This window comes from Vitis vinifera, chromosome 14, assembly GCF_030704535.1.
Source record: "Vitis vinifera cultivar Pinot Noir 40024 chromosome 14, ASM3070453v1".
Classification (NCBI taxonomy): domain Eukaryota; kingdom Viridiplantae; phylum Streptophyta; class Magnoliopsida; order Vitales; family Vitaceae; genus Vitis; species Vitis vinifera.
Window position 1 is genome coordinate 26123024 of NC_081818.1, and position 18835 is coordinate 26141858.

The 18835-nt window shown below is 36.4% G+C and overlaps 2 protein-coding genes across 2 annotated transcripts; both read left to right on the forward strand.

The window, feature by feature from the left end:
- The first annotated feature begins 3967 nt into the window (after window positions 1-3967).
- LOC100245521 (receptor-like protein EIX1) lies at window positions 3968-5141 on the forward strand. Its single transcript, XM_019225349.2, has one exon. The coding sequence runs from the start codon at window positions 3968-3970 to the stop codon at window positions 5030-5032; it is 1065 nt and encodes a 354-aa protein (XP_019080894.2). The 3' UTR covers window positions 5033-5141.
- A 6328-nt stretch (window positions 5142-11469) lies between these two features.
- LOC132252665 (receptor-like protein EIX2) lies at window positions 11470-15392 on the forward strand. The gene has a single exon (XM_059742796.1). It carries the CDS (start codon window positions 12225-12227, stop codon window positions 15204-15206), a length of 2982 nt encoding a protein of 993 aa, XP_059598779.1. The 5' UTR covers window positions 11470-12224; the 3' UTR covers window positions 15207-15392.
- Window positions 15393-18835: the final 3443 nt, after the last annotated feature.

The window sequence follows — 18835 nt, forward strand, 5'->3', positions numbered from 1 at the left end:
CCAGAAATTTGCCAGCACTCACGCCAAAGGCACATTTGGAAGGATTTAGCTTCATGCCATATTTTCGCAAGAGATAAAAAACTTCTTGTAAATGGAGGATATGCTGCTCTCGAGTTTTGCTTTTAATCACGATATCGTCAATGTATACCTCGACCGAGCGGCCTATCAGAGGTTTGAAGATTTTAGTCATCAATCTTTGATACGTGGCGCCAGCGTTTTTGAGTCCGAATGGCATGACTTTGTAGCAATAGAGGCCGTGTGGCGTTATGAATGCTGTTTTTTCTTCGTCATCCGGGGACATGGGGATTTGATGATATCCGGAGAAGGCATCCAAGAAAGAGAGCATCCCCTGCCCGGAAGTGGAATCCACAATCTGATCTATTCGCGGCAAGGGGAAACTGTCCTTTGGACACGCATTGTTGAGATTGGTATAATCTACACAAACTCGCCATTTTCCTTCTTTTTTGGGTACCACTACTACGTTTGCCAGCCAATCCGGATAAGAAACTTCTTTGATGAATCCGGCTTCGAGCAATTTATCGATCTCGTTCCGGATGATTCTTTGTCTATCCGGGTGGAAGCGCCTAATCCTCTGCCGGACGGGTCTGGCAGTTAAAAAGACGTTAAGCCTGTGAGATGCAATGGAGGGATGAATTCCCTTTATGTCAGAATGTGCCCACGCGAAGATGTCATGGTTCTGTCTGAGGATTTTTTGCATGCCCTGAGTTTCTTCTTGTGTCATGAGGGAACTGATATTTGTGAGGTGATCGCTTTCCTCCGAAATTTGGATTGTTTGTAAGGGATCTGCTACCGGGGGATCTTTGTCCGCCGGACCCAATAATTGCTATTGGTCGTGCGCAATGCTAGGTTCAGGGGGAGATGCATCCTCCTGGTTAGCGACTGTTTCACGTGCTATTTGATAGCACTGGCGAGCAGCTAATTGGCTGCCATACAAGTCAGTTTGCCCTTCGTCGGTGAGGAAACTCACCATTTGATGATATGTGGAAGGGATAGCTTTCATGTAGTGAAACCATGTGCGTCCCAAGATGACATTGAAGGGTGACAACTCTTGTACCACCGAGAATTGCACGTTGAGAGTGACTGGGCCAGCTCGAACCGGCAGTATAATGTCTCCTAAGGATGTTGTTGATGACCCGTTGAATTCGGATAAGATTCGTCCGGGGTTTTCGAGACCCGCGAGACTATGTCCCATATGGCCCACGACTGATGCTTGCACCAGATCGGCTGAACTGCCTGGGTCGACCAAGATACGTCTTACATCGAAATCTCCTATTTCTAGGGAGAGGATGAGGGCATCGCGATGTGGTTGTAGCGTCCGGATGGGATCTGCTGGTGGGAAAATGATTGTCCCATCTATGGGGCGAGGGCCTTCTCCAGTGAGACCCGGCCGGATAGAATTAATGTGTTCGCGTATTGACGCGGCTCGCAGCAATTTCTGCCTTTTCCGCCTGGAATCGTACTCCTCGTCCGATGGGCCCCCATTGATATAGTTTATGACAGCCTTGGGGGCGACTGGGGCCCTTGGGGCCCTAGAGTTATGATGCTGTGATGCGTCCCTTCCTCCAGTATCTGAGCGGAGGTACTGTTTTAAATGTCCTGCTTTGATGAGCCTTTCAACTAGATATTGGAGGGACCGACATGTCTTTGTTGTATGACCATGGTCTTTGTGGAAGGCGCATTTCTTGCTGCGGTCTCTCATGGATGGGTCCGTTTCGAGGGGTCTAGGCCACCTGAAATCGGACAACCCTTGGATCATTGGGAGAAGTTTTTCGTATGACACGGATAGGGGTGTGATGGGCGGCCTATCCGGATGACTCGACCCGTCCTGCTTCAAGTCAACTGGTTTTGGCCGGTCCGGAGGTTTGGCATGTCTGTCCGCGTTATCTCTAGAAGCCCGTTCGGCAACCAAAACTTGCTGAGTGGCTGCACGCACGTCATCTTCGAGCATTGAATATTTGTTAGCACGTCTGAACAAATCGTCCATCGTTGTAGGAGGCTTTTTGGCCAGCGATTCGAAAAATGGAGTGCCTGGACAAATGCTTCTCTTGAAGATCTGTAGGACAGCATCCATACTGCAAACCTCTATTTGAAGTACGGCTTGTCCAAATCGTTTCACAAATTCCTTCAAAGATTCGTTGTCTCTCATTTTTATATTCTGGAGGGTGCTGATATTCTGCTTGTGTCGAGCAGAGCACAAGTACTGTCCCACGAATGCTTCAGAGAGGTCCCTGAAATTGTCGATAGAGTTAGGAAGTAGGCGATGAAACCATGAGAGGGTCTGCCCTTGAAGGCTGGCGGGGAATACTTTGCATAGCAATGCATCGTTGCCAATATCGAGCGTCATAAGCTGTCGATAGTGCATGATGTGATCGAAGGGATCGTTGGTCCCATCGTATGTGGAAAACTTTGGTACGAGGAATCCCCTTGGGGGCTCGTAATGGGTGATATGAGGGCAAAAGGGCGTGGAGAGCATGTCATCCAGCCTTTTGCTGATGGAGCCAATGGGTGGCTCGTTTGGGAGGTTTCTTCCAACTGGTCGTTCCGCTAGGTGTGAGTGAACGTTCCGCATTGCTGGGGTGACCATGGGGTCACGATGCGGAGGTACGTTCTGCACCATGGGAGCGACCATAGGATCGGGGCATGGCGCCTGGGTTGTGGCTACTGGTGGCCTTGATCTCCCAAGCTCTTGTGGGCCTAGTCTTGCGCGCATAGAACTTGACAACTGTGATTTTCTATCACGTTGTCTTTTTGCTTAAAAATGAGTGGAATCTGAGCTTTCCTCACGGGGAGCTCGAGGCATGGGTGTGCGTGGCTCATGGGGCCTTGCGTTGTATGCTCCTGGGACAGCTCTTGTTGACCCAGGATATATTGATTCTGGCTCTGGCCTTGAGTTTGCCACCTGGCCTTTTGAGCGCTGATGACGAGGGAGACCTGACGTTGAGGCTTGAATGCGTAACACAGCGTTTTCTTCCCTTAACCTCTCCGTCTCCTGGAGGAGAGCTCTTAGCTGTTTTTCGCTCGCCAACTGTCTTTTTTCGATGGCTTGACGCCATTCGTGATTATCTTCCTCCTCTCTACCAAATGATCGACTTTGGGAAGGTGTGACCATCTTTGCTAGTGCCTGAATCAAAATACAAAGTAAAGTTTCCCACAGACAGCGCCAATGTTGTCACCTCGCGTATCCGGTGGTCCACGTTGCTGCTAGATGGATGGACATGTGATTCTCAACACACAAGGGGTTCTTGATTCAGCGGTTGCACCTGCAAAAGGCATCCGGACAGGGTGTCCGGACGCACCCTCCGATGGTTTTGTTAGCCATGGTGAAAGAGAGATATATAAATCAGTTGGCCTTTTACTAGGTATCAAGAGGTTACCAGGGGATCCCTTCTTCTTCGTGTGAAGGCATATATATACAGCTTCAGGGGTACTGCTCCTTTCATTAATGGTGAGGAGATATTTTATGTTGTGATGATGATAATAGGTGTCAGTAGGAGCCCTATCATCCTACGAATGGCTGTCAGAGACCATGGTAGGTGATGCGGCTGTCAGAGATCGTGGGAAGTGATTATGTAGAATGATCGTGGGAAGTGACTTGCTGTCACTTCCTCTTGTCTTCTCATTCTGCAGGTGATGGGATGTGGGCCATGGCTGCTTGTTGTGATTGCGTGTAAGACTCGCTTTACTTTAATTGACCATCCAGACGATTTATATCCGGATGGCCCATGCTGATTATCCGGATGTGTTGTGGAGACTATCCGGACATTTACGCTCTGCCAGCGTCGTTTGCTCTTCCTTGCGGCGGTCCGGATAGGATAACTGCACCATGCATATCCTTAGGGGAATCCGGATGATGATGGTCCGGCTGATAATACGTGCCACGCGTCACCATGAGCTGCGTGCCACGTATTTCCCAAGAGGAGGGGTCCCTACACTCTATGCCATAGACATGGACAACAACAATTTATCTGGTGAGCTGCCAAGTTCTATGGGTTCTCTAAGATTCCTTGGATTCCTGATGATAAGCAACAATCATCTTTCTGGCCAACTTCCTTCAGCTTTGCAGAATTGCTCAGGTATTCATACTCTTGATCTTGGAGGCAACAGATTTTCAGGAAATGTTCCAGCATGGATAGGAGAAAGGATGCCTAACTTGCTTATTCTACGCTTACGATCAAATTTGTTCCATGGGAGTTTTCCATCACAATTGTGCACTCTTTCTGCACTCCACATACTGGATCTTGGAGAAAATAATCTATTGGGTTTCATTCCCTCTTGTGTGGGGAATTTGAGTGGCATGGCCTCTGAAATCGACTCTCAACGATATGAGGGCGAGTTGATGGTATTGAGGAAAGGAAGAGAAGACTTGTACAATAGTATTCTTTATCTGGTTAATAGTATGGACTTGTCACACAACAACCTATCTGGAGAGGTGCCTGAAGGAGTAACCAATCTTACAAGACTTGGCACCTTGAACTTGTCCGTAAACCATTTGACAGGAAAAATACCAGACAATATTGGGAGCTTACAGGGGTTAGAAACACTTGACCTCTCAAGGAACCAGCTTTCAGGCGTAATCCCCTCAGGTATGGCTTCTTTGACTTCCTTGAATCACTTGAACCTGTCGTATAACAACCTGTCAGGTAGAATTCCAACAGGCAACCAGTTGCAAACCTTGGACGATCCATCCATATATGAGAATAACCCTGCACTCTGTGGACCTCCAACAACAGCCAAGTGCCCTGGTGATGAAGAGCCGCCTAAACCACGCAGTGGGGACAACGAAGAGGCTGAGAATGAGAACCGAGATGGCTTTGAAATTAAGTGGTTCTACGTGAGCATGGGGCCAGGGTTTGCGGTGGGATTTTGGGGAGTTTGTGGCACCTTAATAGTAAAAAATTCGTGGAGGCATGCTTATTTTAGGCTTGTGTATGATGTGAAAGAATGGCTGCTCATGGTTATCTCACTGAATGTAGCTCGTCTGCGGAGGAAACTGAATCTGGGTAGTGTTTGAATAACTTTCAGCAGTTTCTTGAAAGAAATGGAGGCTCGTATGCAATGGTGTTTGGCTTCGTTTACATTCTTGTAATATAATAAAGTATTGAATCCAAGCTTTTCCAATATCCATCTGTGTCTGGTTTTCTTCTTCTATCTTCTAGTAAACACCTTTAATTATTAGACACCGTCTAGGGACACTGCCAAGAGATAGAAAACAAAGAATAAAAATTTAGGACCCGGTGGTTTTTAAAATTTATTTTCAAAATAAAGAACAAAAAATAATTTTAAATTTTTTTTTATAAAGATAAGAGTGTTTGGCAAGATTTTTTTTAAAAAAAAAAAGTGTAAAAAAAATAAAAAGTTTATTTGGATGAAAGAATTTATATTGTTTTTAAAAACAATATCTTAAAAAGTGTTAATTTTTTTTTACTTTTTGTTGAAAATAATTTGTTTTTAGACTATAAGTTTTTTTTTTTTTCACATTTAGTTTTTTATTTTTTATTTTTACTTTTTTATGACTTATTATAAATTTTTAACTAAATAGAAAAAGTCAAAATATTTTACTATTTCTAAATAAAAAAAAGTAACATATTGTTTTTTATTTACTTTTTAATACTTAATAGAAATAAAATATTACAAAAATGAATAATCTAATTGTGGACCCATTTTGTGGACCTCGCATTTCGGCTCATGCACTTCCACTCGATGACGAGCTCGATTTTTATTTGAAAAATGATTTTATTATTTGAAAAATGATTTGGAGTTGCCACTTATTTTTGTTTTGTTTTTAAAGGGTAAACAAAATAAGAAATAAAACTCTAAGTGTGACTCCTTATTTGAAAAAGGTGGTCTGTGAAAAACCGTGTCGGGCTCGAGGGTCAGGTTACTTGCTGGGAAGGTACGGTAAAGACCGTAAAACCCCTCTAAGACCCTAGAAACGGGTCTCTACTAATAAAATGAAGCAATCATGACAATTGATTAATCGAGCATGGATACCAAATGAATGTCAATTAAAACATAATAATTGAAAGAACAAGAGGGGCAAATAGTGTACCTGAGCGATGAACTGATTTGCTTCATGGAAAACAAAGGTTAGTAAACAAACACAGAATAATCGCACACATGTATTAGAGTGGAATAAATCAATCATGTATAGCAATCAATCAACCAATCAATGAGGAAATTCCATATGTTGGGCCCCTACCAAAGCCAGATTTATTTTAGCATGAATTGGTCTCACAAATTCCATTGTTTTAGAATTATGAGAAAAAAAAACATTCTTGCTTATTAAAATCAAGAGAGATAGAAGATTATTTGAAAACCAGAGTGGAATTAAAATTGTTCGAAAGAAAATTGGATTTGTGAAATTTATTTGAAAAATTAGAGTCTCGAAGAATACTTAAAAATCGAAGTTTTGAAAATTAAATTTAAGAATTGGAATTTTGGATATTAAATTTAAAAGAAATTAGAATTTTGGAAAATAAATTTGAAAGAAATGAAATTTTGGAAATTAAATTGAAGAATTTAAATTTTGGAAATTAAATTTGAAGGAAATCAGAATTCCGGAAATTAAATTTGAAAGAAATTGGAGTTTTAAAAACTAAATTTAGGAAACGGAATTTTGGAAATTAAATTTTAGAATTGGAATTTTGGAAATTAAAATTAAGAATTTGAATTTTGGAAATTAAATTTGAAAGAAATTGGAGTTTTAAAAATTAAATTTAGGAAATGGAATTTTGGAAATTAAATTTGAAAGAAATTGGAATTTTAGAAATTGGAGTTTTAAAAATTAAATTTAGGAAATGGAATTTTGGAAATTAAATTTGAAAGAAATTGGAATTTTAGAAATTGGAGTTTTAAAAATTAAATTTAGGAAATGGAATTTTGGAAATTAAATTTAAAGAAATGGGAGTTTTGGAAAATTATTTGAAGACTAAAGTTTTGAAAATTAAATTTAAAAATTGGAATTTTGAAGAATTATTTGAAAATTAAAGTTTTAAAAATTAAATTTTGGCATCAAAAGATGAAGAAAATAAAATAATAATAATAATAATAATAAAATGAGATATGGCTTTTGGGTTAGTGAAAATCGGGCCTTTCTTCATGCGTCCAAGGTAAGTTTGAGAGTGTGAACACTCTTTTGCCAAAAGCAATGACATGCAATCCTTGGAATTTTATTTATATGTCAACATCAACTTTAACACAGAACACAAAGTCAAAAAAGTGCATAGGTAACTTTGAAGAAAGCTAACATTTTGTATGGAGGCTTACTGTACTCTTCAATATTTAATAACATGAAATCATCATGTTGTGCAACCTCCTTTATGAGCTCTGCCACCTTTGCTTTATTGTTGGCAATACCAATAACAAACATGAATGCCGAACCAGTAGCATCTTCTAGGCGTTGTAGTCTTTGCTGATCCACGGGCGTCCACGACTTCCTCAGCGACCGCCGCTGCCCCACAAACCCCATCACCTTATACCTTTCTACAACTCATGCGTTTGGGTAAGAACCGAAAACAGAGGAAGATTATAGCAAGGAAACATTTCCAGAAACAGAGTATAACGTAATAAACAACACAAGACATCAATGGAAACTTCATTGCATAGATTATCAGTGAACTTGCTGATCGGGTGGGGGAGATTAAATCAAACATGAATGGAAAATGATTCTTGAGCATTTCACAACAAAGTTAAAACAAGTTGAGGTTACTTTTCAGCAAGAAAAAAATAAATAAATAAAAAATAGCAAGTAAACGTGAGGATAATAATGACAGACAAAGCAATGTTAACAAATCCAAAGTCATCTTTAGGACTGACCAAAAGACCAAATGTGTGGCTCAATATCCACACCAAAACTGAGCATAAAATATTGCATAAAAAAAATCAATAGAATAAAGAGCAGACGAGAAAAACAGAGACATGAAATCAAGATTAATATTTACCTTATGTTCCTCCTCTTCCTTTTGCTCTGTTTTTCCTCTCTTTCAGTTCCCTTCCAAAACCAATTTTTCTACAACTCCCTCTTTCCTCAATACCTTTTCCCAACTCCTACCTCACACTCCTCTATCCCAAAAAAAAAAAACCCTCTCCCCCTCAAAATGAAAACGCCTCTGCCAGCCTTTACCTGCTCTCTATTTATCCCCTCTTGCAAGTCTTCACCTGTTCCAACCATCAGCCCGTCTCTCTCCTCAACCACCACCATGGCAAGGTGGTGGTGTCTATGGCCACACGTCCCAGCATGCTCGGCTCCTCCAGAAACCAGTCCCCACTCTTCCAAAATTGCTGTCAGCTCTCCCGAGATTGTGGCACCTGGTAAAAAAAAACTGCATGGAAGAAAAGCCCTAAATGGGGGTCTACACTAATACTTAACACTATTAATCACTATTTAGTTTTAATTTTTATTTAGAATTAAGTAAAAGTAAATAAATACCACCTTATTTTTATTTTATAAAAATTTTATAAATTTAATTTATAATAATATGAAATCAAATTCAAGTTAAGTATTATTAAAAAATAAAAATTATGTAGAAGAGATAATTTTCTGTAGAAGAAAAACAATTGTAGACCCCAAAATTTGTCCCGATTTTATTTTTACATTAACTTTGAGCCTAATTTTGTCTTTAGATTTTAAATTCCACTTATATGTGTTTTTTGGCCGCCCACTCACCATTTAATAACTTCTATTATTTTTTATATTATTTTATTTTATTTTATTACTATTACTTTTATTTTATTATTATTATTAGTATTATTATTAATATTATTATTATATTCTTTTCTTTTTCTTTTTTTTCTCTTCTCTCTCCTCTCTCTTCCTACCCCCAACCACCCCACCCACTGCTTCTCTCTTCTTCCATAACCATCACCACCTGCCACCATCTCATCTCTCTTTTTTATTTTTTATTTTTTATTTTTATTTTTATTTTTTATTTTCTTCTCCTTTTCCCTCATTTCCTTCCCCAATTTTTTTTATATACTCTCTCTCTTCCCCCAATTCCCAAGGGAGGCTCCCATTTTTTCCCTCTCAATCTCTCCATCTTCTTCCTCCTCCCCTTACTCCCACGCGCCCCCCTCCCCATATTTTAACTTCCCCACACGGCAATAGCTCCCCCCTAATTCATCTTTTTTTAACTACTTTCCCTTCCCAAAACACCCACACGGCTGGTTCCCCCATCCTCTCTCTTCCTTTTTTTCTCTTTTTCTTTCTCCCTACTCTCACACGCCGACCCCTAGTTTTTTCCTTCTCCATTTTTTTTCTCCATCTTCTTCCTCCTTCGACTCACACACACGACCAACCCCCATTCCTTTTCCATTTTCTTTTCTCCCATTTTCTTCCTCCCATTTTTTGATTTATCTTCCTTTTATTTTATTTTATTTTATTTTATTCCTATCAACCTTGTCGCCAGTAGGATCGTCGGTCAGTCGCCGCTGGTGAGTCACTACCGCCCGACGACCCCTTCTCATTTATCTCATTCCCTAACTTTCCCATCACACCCGTTTCATTATTATTTTATTATTACTATTTCTTTATTATTCTTAATTTGATTTTAATAGTAATTGTTGTTGGAATTGAGTTTGTGTATTTATGTTTGTTTGTAGGTCTTATGTTTGGACTTTGTTAATTAATATGAAATTTAGATTAATTTATTATTGATGGATTAATTTGAGATTTGTTAATTTGGTTTTCTAGTATATATTACATTTAGTGATTAATTTGGGATATTTGGATTATATCAATTGCATATTGTTTATTTGGACTTGAGCCTATTGTTAATTTTTTATTTGTTTGGACTTATTGGATTGGGCTTAAAATATTATTTCCCTTGACCATGTATATTTTTTATATGGGCTTGTTAATTGATGTGAATTTTGGGGCCCATAATGTGAGTAGGATTTGTGGGATTATCTGAATATTTGAAATGGGTTTGGCCAATTTGAATTATTTAATTTGGACATGGGACAATTGTGGTATATATTAAATTAGACTTAGATTATGGAATATTAAATTTAGGCATAATGAGATTTATTTTAATTTATCATGTTTTGAGTTTGATTAATTGAGCTTATATTTTGACTATTAATTTGGGAATTTTAGATTAAGGTCTACGATATGTGAAATATTTTTGTTGAATTATATTTGTTTAATTGGTGAAATTTTTTAATACGAATTTATGACACGTGGAGCTTGTTGTAAGTTTTATAAATATTTGTTTGTATATATTTATTGAGTGTGTACAAAATTGAACATCGAACAAACTAGAAATTTTGTTTAAATGAGAGGAAGAAGTCAATAAATGTGTTTTGATAAAACAACAATTTTAAAATATTATTTGTAATAAAAGAAAAAAAAATTATTTATAAAAATTCATTTAGAAAAATTCAAAAAAAATTGTTTTTAATAGAATTCGAAAAATTGTTTTTAATAACATTGTCCAAAAATTTCTTTGTTTAATAAAAATTATCTAAAAATTGTTTTGTAAATAAAGTTGTCCCAAAAATTAATTTTTAATAAAATTGTCCAAAAATATTTTTTTAAAATGAATTCTTTTTCCTTAATTAAAATGGGATTAAAAGTGTTTTTTAGAAATAGAGGATTTAAATCTTTGTTTTTCTTTTTAATTAAAATTTCTTTTGCAAATAAAGTTATGTCGTTTTAAATCATTTTTAAAAATCACTTTTTTTTTTAAATGAAAATGAATCAAAATACTTTTGTAAATAAAATTGTAAAAATTCATTATTTTCTATAAAAAAAAAAGCACGTAAAATAATTTTTGTTGCCAAATTAAAATTTTGTAATAAATTTTTTTTGATACAATAAGTACAAATAACTTTTTTTTGAAAATTAAATACAAATGAAATTGAATCAAATCATTAATTGAAAATAAATTGAAACTTCTTTTTTGTAAATAAATAAATTAAAATCATTAATTCAAAATCATTCTTTATAAAATCCTTTAAAATTTCTTGAAAACTATTTTTTTAATATTTTTTTTAGTTCAATAAATCATTTTCCATAATTCCTCGTCATTTATTTTGTATATTCTAGTAATTAAATTTCATCATTATTTTTGTGTATATTAATTTCCATTATGACTTGTACACTGATTTTTTTTTTTTTGTATCCATAATTAATTAATTAATTGTCACTATTTCTTCAATTCATTTAGTAGAGATCGTAAGTATACGGGTTTAGAGGGGTGCTACGGCTCACCACCGTACCTTCCCAATAAGTAACCTAACCCCGGACCCAAACTCGGTTTTTTACAGACCTGTTTTTTTTTTCTTCAGGAGTCACACTTAGGGTTTTTCTTTCTTATTTTGTTTTTTCCTTAAAAAATAAAACAAAAAGAAGTGGCGACTCCAAGTCTTTTCAAAAAATCAAATTTTCGCCAAATAAATAAAAAAGTCAATTTCGCCATCGAGTGGGAATACATCGAGCAAAATACAGGGTCCACAACAATAAAGTTGTTTTAAACTCATTTTTATTCATAAATACTTATATTAATGAGTTTATTATTTAAGTTTTAAATTATTTTTAAAAATTAATAGACTTATTAATTAATTAATACAATGCATTAAGTGTGTAAAAACTTATTAGTTTTAAAAACTTGTGAAAAAACTTTTATTTGTTTTTTAAAAGTTGTTCTCTATTTCACTTTGTTTTTAAAAGTTAGAAATAGAAAACAATAATCAAAAGGTATTATGAATTTGTAAAAATTGTTTTCTATTTTAAAAACTAAAAAATTGTTTTCTATTTTAAAAACAAAATATTGTTTTTAAAAATCATTTCCTTCATTTTGCTTGTGTGTTCTGATCACATTTGTAACACAACTCTGCATGACATTTGTCTTTTGGCATTCCAGACTTGTTATCCAACCCTTTTTCACCTATATACGAAGATGAAAAATAAATGGTCCAATTACTAGTCAAAGAGGTCATGATAATCAAATTAAAATTATTTCAGGTAATTATTTAACAATTGACTAGCGACAAAAATTTGTATTTCAAGCAATTATTTGACGATACTATTTTGCTATTTGAATCAATAGATTCAACAGCCAAGGTTCCAATATGTGAAATCATGCTCTGTCAGCGACTTAATCATCTTCCAGTGAACGTCCAACGGGCAAGCTTTGGGGAAATTGCATTTCTTCTTATATATATAGAGCTTTAGGGTATACTACTTCAGCAACTCGCAGACAAACATGGCTACTACCAATGCCTCACTTCAACTTCTTTTTCTTGTCATTATGTCCTCGGGGTTTCTTTTCCCTGAAATCCTTAAACCAGGCTGCTGCCATGGTGATCACCACAGGGCAGCCTCCTTTGAAACTGAGAGGGTAGCTCTTCTCAAGTTCAAACAAGGCCTTACAGATCCTTCTCATCGACTCTCATCTTGGGTAGGGGAAGACTGCTGCAAATGGAGAGGCGTCGTCTGCAACAACAGGAGTGGACATGTCAACAAACTCAATCTGCGTAGTCTTGATGATGACGGAACACATGGCAAGTTGGGCGGTGAGATCAGTCATTCTTTGCTTGATTTGAAATATTTGAATCACTTAGACCTCAGCATGAATAATTTTGAAGGGACTCGAATCCCCAAGTTCATTGGTTCACTGGAAAAGTTGAGATATCTCAATCTCTCCGGTGCCTCCTTCAGTGGACCGATTCCTCCACAACTTGGAAATCTTTCCAGGTTGATCTACCTTGACCTCAAGGAATACTTCGATTTCAATACATACCCTGATGAGTCAAGCCAGAATGATCTTCAGTGGATATCGGGTCTTTCTTCTTTAAGACACCTTAATTTAGAAGGAGTCAATCTAAGTAGAACTTCTGCTTATTGGCTTCATGCTGTTAGCAAGCTTCCTCTTTCCGAGTTGCATCTACCTAGTTGTGGACTTTCTGTCCTCCCTCGTTCTCTCCCATCTTCCAATCTTACATCCCTTTCAATGCTTGTTCTCTCCAACAATGGATTCAACACCACAATACCCCACTGGATATTCCAGCTGAGGAATCTTGTGTACCTTGATCTCAGCTTTAACAATCTTCGAGGCTCAATTTTAGATGCATTTGCAAACAGGACTTCTCTTGAAAGTTTAAGAAAGATGGGTAGCCTCTGCAACTTGAAAACACTGATCCTTTCTGAGAACGATTTGAATGGGGAAATAACTGAAATGATAGATGTTTTATCTGGGTGCAACAACTGTAGTTTAGAGAACCTGAATCTGGGATTGAATGAACTGGGTGGTTTTCTTCCTTATTCACTAGGAAACCTGTCCAACTTGCAGTCTGTTCTGCTTTGGGACAACTCGTTTGTAGGCTCAATTCCGAATTCAATAGGAAACTTGTCGAATTTGGAAGAGCTGTACCTCTCTAATAATCAAATGAGTGGGACCATTCCAGAAACACTTGGACAACTTAATAAGTTGGTTGCGTTAGATATCTCTGAGAATCCATGGGAAGGTGTTCTAACAGAAGCCCATTTGTCAAATCTCACAAACTTAAAGGAGTTGTCCATCGCTAAATTTTCGTTACTTCCAGACCTAACATTGGTTATCAATATCAGTTCTGAGTGGATCCCCCCTTTTAAGCTCCAATACCTTAAGCTGAGATCATGCCAAGTGGGTCCTAAATTTCCAGTTTGGCTCAGAAACCAAAATGAGCTTAACACTCTCATACTCAGGAATGCTCGAATTTCAGACACCATACCAGAGTGGTTTTGGAAGTTAGACTTGGAATTGGATCAACTGGACTTGGGCTATAATCAATTAAGTGGCAGAACTCCAAACTCATTAAAGTTCACTCTTCAATCCTCGGTTTGTTTGATGTGGAACCATTTCAATGGTTCTCTGCCCCTTTGGTCATCAAATGTGAGTAGCCTACTTTTGGGAAATAATTCATTTTCTGGACCAATCCCTCGGGATATCGGGGAAAGAATGCCCATGCTGACAGAGTTACATCTCTCTCATAACTCTCTAAGTGGAACCCTTCCCGAGTCCATTGGTGAACTGATTGGTTTAGTGACTCTGGATATCTCAAACAATAGTTTGACTGGAGAAATCCCTGCATTGTGGAATGGTGTTCCCAATTTGGTGTCGCATGTAGACCTGTCAAACAACAACTTATCTGGTGAGCTGCCAACTTCTGTGGGTGCTCTGTCCTACCTTATCTTTTTAATGCTCAGCAACAATCATCTTTCTGGGGAACTTCCTTCTGCCTTACAGAATTGCACAAACATCCGTACTCTTGATCTTGGAGGCAACAGATTTTCAGGAAATATTCCAGCATGGATTGGACAAACAATGCCAAGTCTTTGGATTCTACGACTACGATCAAATTTGTTTGATGGGAGCATTCCGTTACAACTTTGCACTCTTTCCTCTCTTCACATATTGGATCTTGCACAAAATAATCTGTCAGGATCTATTCCCTCTTGCGTTGGGAATTTGAGTGCTATGGCGTCCGAAATTGAAACATTCAGATATGAGGCCGAGTTGACAGTGTTGACGAAAGGAAGGGAAGATTCATATAGAAACATTCTCTATCTTGTGAATAGCATAGACCTGTCCAACAATGGCCTATCTGGAGATGTGCCTGGAGGGCTAACAAATCTTTCAAGATTAGGCACCTTGAACTTGTCTATGAACCATTTGACAGGAAAAATACCAGACAACATTGGGGACTTACAATTGTTGGAAACTCTAGACCTCTCAAGAAATCAGCTTTCCGGTCCAATTCCACCAGGTATGGTTTCTTTGACTCTCATGAATCACTTGAACCTGTCGTATAACAACCTGTCAGGTAGAATTCCATCAGGCAACCAGCTGCAAACCCTGGATGATCCATCAATATACAGGGACAACCCTGCACTATGTGGGCGTCCAATAACTGCTAAGTGTCCTGGTGATGATAATGGAACCCCCAATCCTCCCAGTGGAGATGATGAAGATGACAACGAAGATGGAGCTGAGGCTGAAATGAAGTGGTTCTACATGAGCATGGGAACAGGATTTGTGGTGGGGTTTTGGGGAGTTTGTGGCACCTTAGTAATAAAGCAGTCATGGAGGCATGCCTATTTTAGGCTTGTGTATGACATCAAAGAGTGGCTGCTTCTAGTCATTCAGCTGAATGTAGGCCGTCTCCAAAGGAAACTGAATTTGGGAAGAAGCCAGCATCATACTTGAACAATCTTCTGAAATTAAGTTCCTTGAATAAATGAATGCTTCTATGTACTCTAGCACTTGAGCAACATTCTCAACCTTCTGAAATTAAGTTCCTGAAATAAATGAATGCTTCTATGTAGTTTAGCACTTCAGCTTCATGTACAACCTTCTGAAATATGAGGTTTCGAATTCCAAGTTTCTTTAATCCGCTTTGCCTCTTATTTGTCTATTTTTTGGTCACAAATTCGCACCATATATATATATATATACTCACATCTCGAAGACTTGCCAAAAAATAACTAAATGTGTTACCGATTCCCAGCATTGCTTTGTGTCCTATCATCTTTTCAACACAACTCTTCAGAGGACAGCAAATTATGATGGAAAATTTAATTACAAGAAACAAAATAGGATGCAAATATAGAATCATGGGCACAATTGTTCAAGCTAATCACCCACAATCCTGAGCCATGATTAGCCTTTTTTTTGTGGCTGAATATCATACTACTCCAGTCTGCATCCTCAAATTTTCAGACAATTTACACAGGTCAAACAAAAGAAATCATTGCGTCCAACACTGAATGGGTGGAAGCTCGCTTCAAAAGGAGAAACAGAAATCCACGAGACTGCCAAGCACATTATGACACATTCTATACTCCAAGCACCATGCAAAATAATGAAGTTTTGCACAAAGATCCAGAGACTAGACCTTTGTAGAGCTCCTTGGAAAATGACTTTGAAACGAGTTAAAAGCCATGCTTAACACTTGAAACAGCTTTCTTATACGTTTCAAAACCTATTCTTTACACTGGAAACAGCTTTCTTATAAAAATTATGTGTTTAGTAAAAATTTTAAAATCACTTATAAAAATATAGAGAATCATTTAGAGTGATTCATGTGCAATAATTTGATCAATAATTCTTCCAAAAATTATTTAAAAAAATTTATAATAAAATTGGTTTAATTAAAATAGCTTCCAAATGAACTCAATCTTTTTTTTCTATTCTTGTACTACTTTTTCTTCCACAGTCTTTCTCCCCTTATGACTAAGATAGCTAAATGGAAGAGGGTCAGTTTCCACTACTGACTTGGGGTCAATGCTAAGGACCACAGCTTAAGATAATTAATCCTTAATTGTTCAAACCTATAGTCAATGTTACGCAACTTACCAACTGGCCTTAGGGTCTAAAATTCCAATAGGAGGAGAAGGCAAAGTCTAATAATTTATAATGACATTCCATTTCCTCTCCCGTCTAGACTATAAGGACCCTTGTGGACTAAATTATAGGATATGGAAAAAAACTAGGTCTTGCTGCAATTTAGGTCTTCACTTAAAAGGCTTAAAAAGTAAGTCCTAGTGACTTCCATTGCCCTTGTACTCACGTTAAAATAAGCAATTAGATAATGAACCCATTCTAAGGGTATTGTGGAACTTTGCTCATCTAAAGTGAGTGCCCAATATTTGACTAATAATTAGCTTTTCTGTACCATCCTCGTTTGGAGGAATGACTGCTCATCCTAGCAGACTTAGATCTCTCTGATAAAACTCTCAAGATGACACTATTCCCTTGTCCATGAGTAAATTTAATGGTCCAATAATTATCTCAAACAATTATTTATATGAAGGAACTCTTTACTAAGGAGTGTCTCAACTTCTTAACTGGTTTATAATCCATTTTGTATAAAATATATCATTGTAATAATAGACTTCTTTATAAAGGAAGAAAAATCACTACAATTATCTCTATAAATATTTTAGGTCATGAAGGAAAATATTATGATAAGATGGAAATGAGTTTGTAATAACTATACATCATAGATAGAAATATGGGAAAGAGTTGCATGGAGATACTCGGTAAATTGAGGACTTATAGTTCAAGATACATATACATATAAGGAAAAGGAAAATATGTGATGTTTCAAAGCTCAATAGTATTTGTACTTTTTTTCTTCTATTTTCTAAAATATTTTGATATATTGCAATGATTTTCTCTTATCTATTTATACAAAATGATTGGTTGAATCACATTAAAATATGGTAGACCTTTATGTGTGGATTATTTTATCCTTAATTTTTTACACTAATATATTAGCATTAAAGCATAACCAAATTAAAACCTCTTGTACCTTTATATGTGGATTGTTTTATTTTTGTGTTATTATACTAATGTGTTGGGATTAAAGCTTGCATAACATATGGCATCAAAGCTAGGTAAAGATTTCTAGAAGAGTTAAAAGAGAACAAAACAAAAACATATAAGAGGATTACAAAATTAATTTTGGTTGAAAGTGGAGTTAATTATTCTCCCATTGGAAGGTAATACAAGAAACATTTATTTCATTACTAGGAACAAGTATAATTTCTTTTATACACTTATTGCTTCTTAAAATGTAGAAACAAGGAAATGATTAAACAATTTGAATTCCTAGAGATCTACTAGAAGGAAAACAAGGAGTGTTTGTAGCATGCACTTGATAAGAGAGTGATATATGTACAAAAGAGATCTTGACATATGAGGAGAGCATGATGCATAAGGAAGTCATGGAAGGAGTAAGGATCTGGTTAAGACTAGTTTCCAAACAAAAGTGCGTTGAGCGGTTTCCTTCTCGTATTAGCATATTAGTAGAGTTATATTTTAAAAACATATATCATAGAGAAATGAAATATTAACTTGATAGAATTTGATGCAAGGTAAAGATTGATGAAAAAGTATCTTAAATTCCTAATTGGTATATATTCTTCTTTTTTTTTGGGGAAATATATAATATAAAGGTTATATTTGATTCCCATAAAATACTAAGGAAAAAAAATGTTAAGGAAAATGTTTTTCTCAAGTTTGGTTATACTATGAAAAAAGTCAACGAAAATCTAATATAATTAAAATTAGTTAAAAACTTATACATTTTCAAACTATTTATTCTTTATATCAAAGAGTTAAAATAAGTTAAATGAATTTGAAATAACATATAAAAATAATTTATTGACTTTAAATCATTTTTTTTTTTTCACTTTTTTTTTCCTTCTATTTTTTTTTTATTTTCTTTTCTTTTTCTTATATTTTTCCTCAAATTTCCCCTGTATCAAACATAGCAAAAATGTTTCTTATGTTCATATATAGATTTAACTTATAAAAAAAATATTTGTATTAATATTTTAGGTTATGAGGGAAAACATTATAATATATATAGAAATAAGTTTGTTAAAAGTGTATGTTGTAGAAAGGGATGTGAAGAAAGATAGGATACACCCAATTAAACAAAAATCATCTTTGTGGGAACCTTCTTCCACCAGCTGCAGTTGCATAAACATTAATACTCTTGATCTTGGAGGCAACAGATCTTTGGTAAATTTCTGACATACATTAAAGAATGCCAACCTTACTGATTTCACGTTTCTGAACAAATTTGTTTAAAGGGAATGGTTTTGGAAGTTGGATTTGCATTTTGATGAGCTGGACATTGGTTCTAATAATCTGGGTGGCAGGGTGCCAGAATCAATGAAGTTTCTTACTGGATCCACCGTTGATTTGAGTGAAAACAACTTTCAGGGGCCTTTGCCACTATGGTCATCCAATGTGATCAAACTGTATTTGAATGACAATTTCTTTTCTGGCACAATTCCTCTGGGGTATGGTGAAAGAATGCCCAA

Excerpts from the sequence above, each read along its gene's own strand:
- LOC100245521 (XM_019225349.2), top strand. The coding sequence starts at position 3,968 with ATGGACAACAACAATTTATCTGGTGAGCTGCCAAGTTCTATGGGTTCT.
- LOC132252665 (XM_059742796.1), top strand. The coding sequence starts at position 12,225 with ATGGCTACTACCAATGCCTCACTTCAACTTCTTTTTCTTGTCATTATG.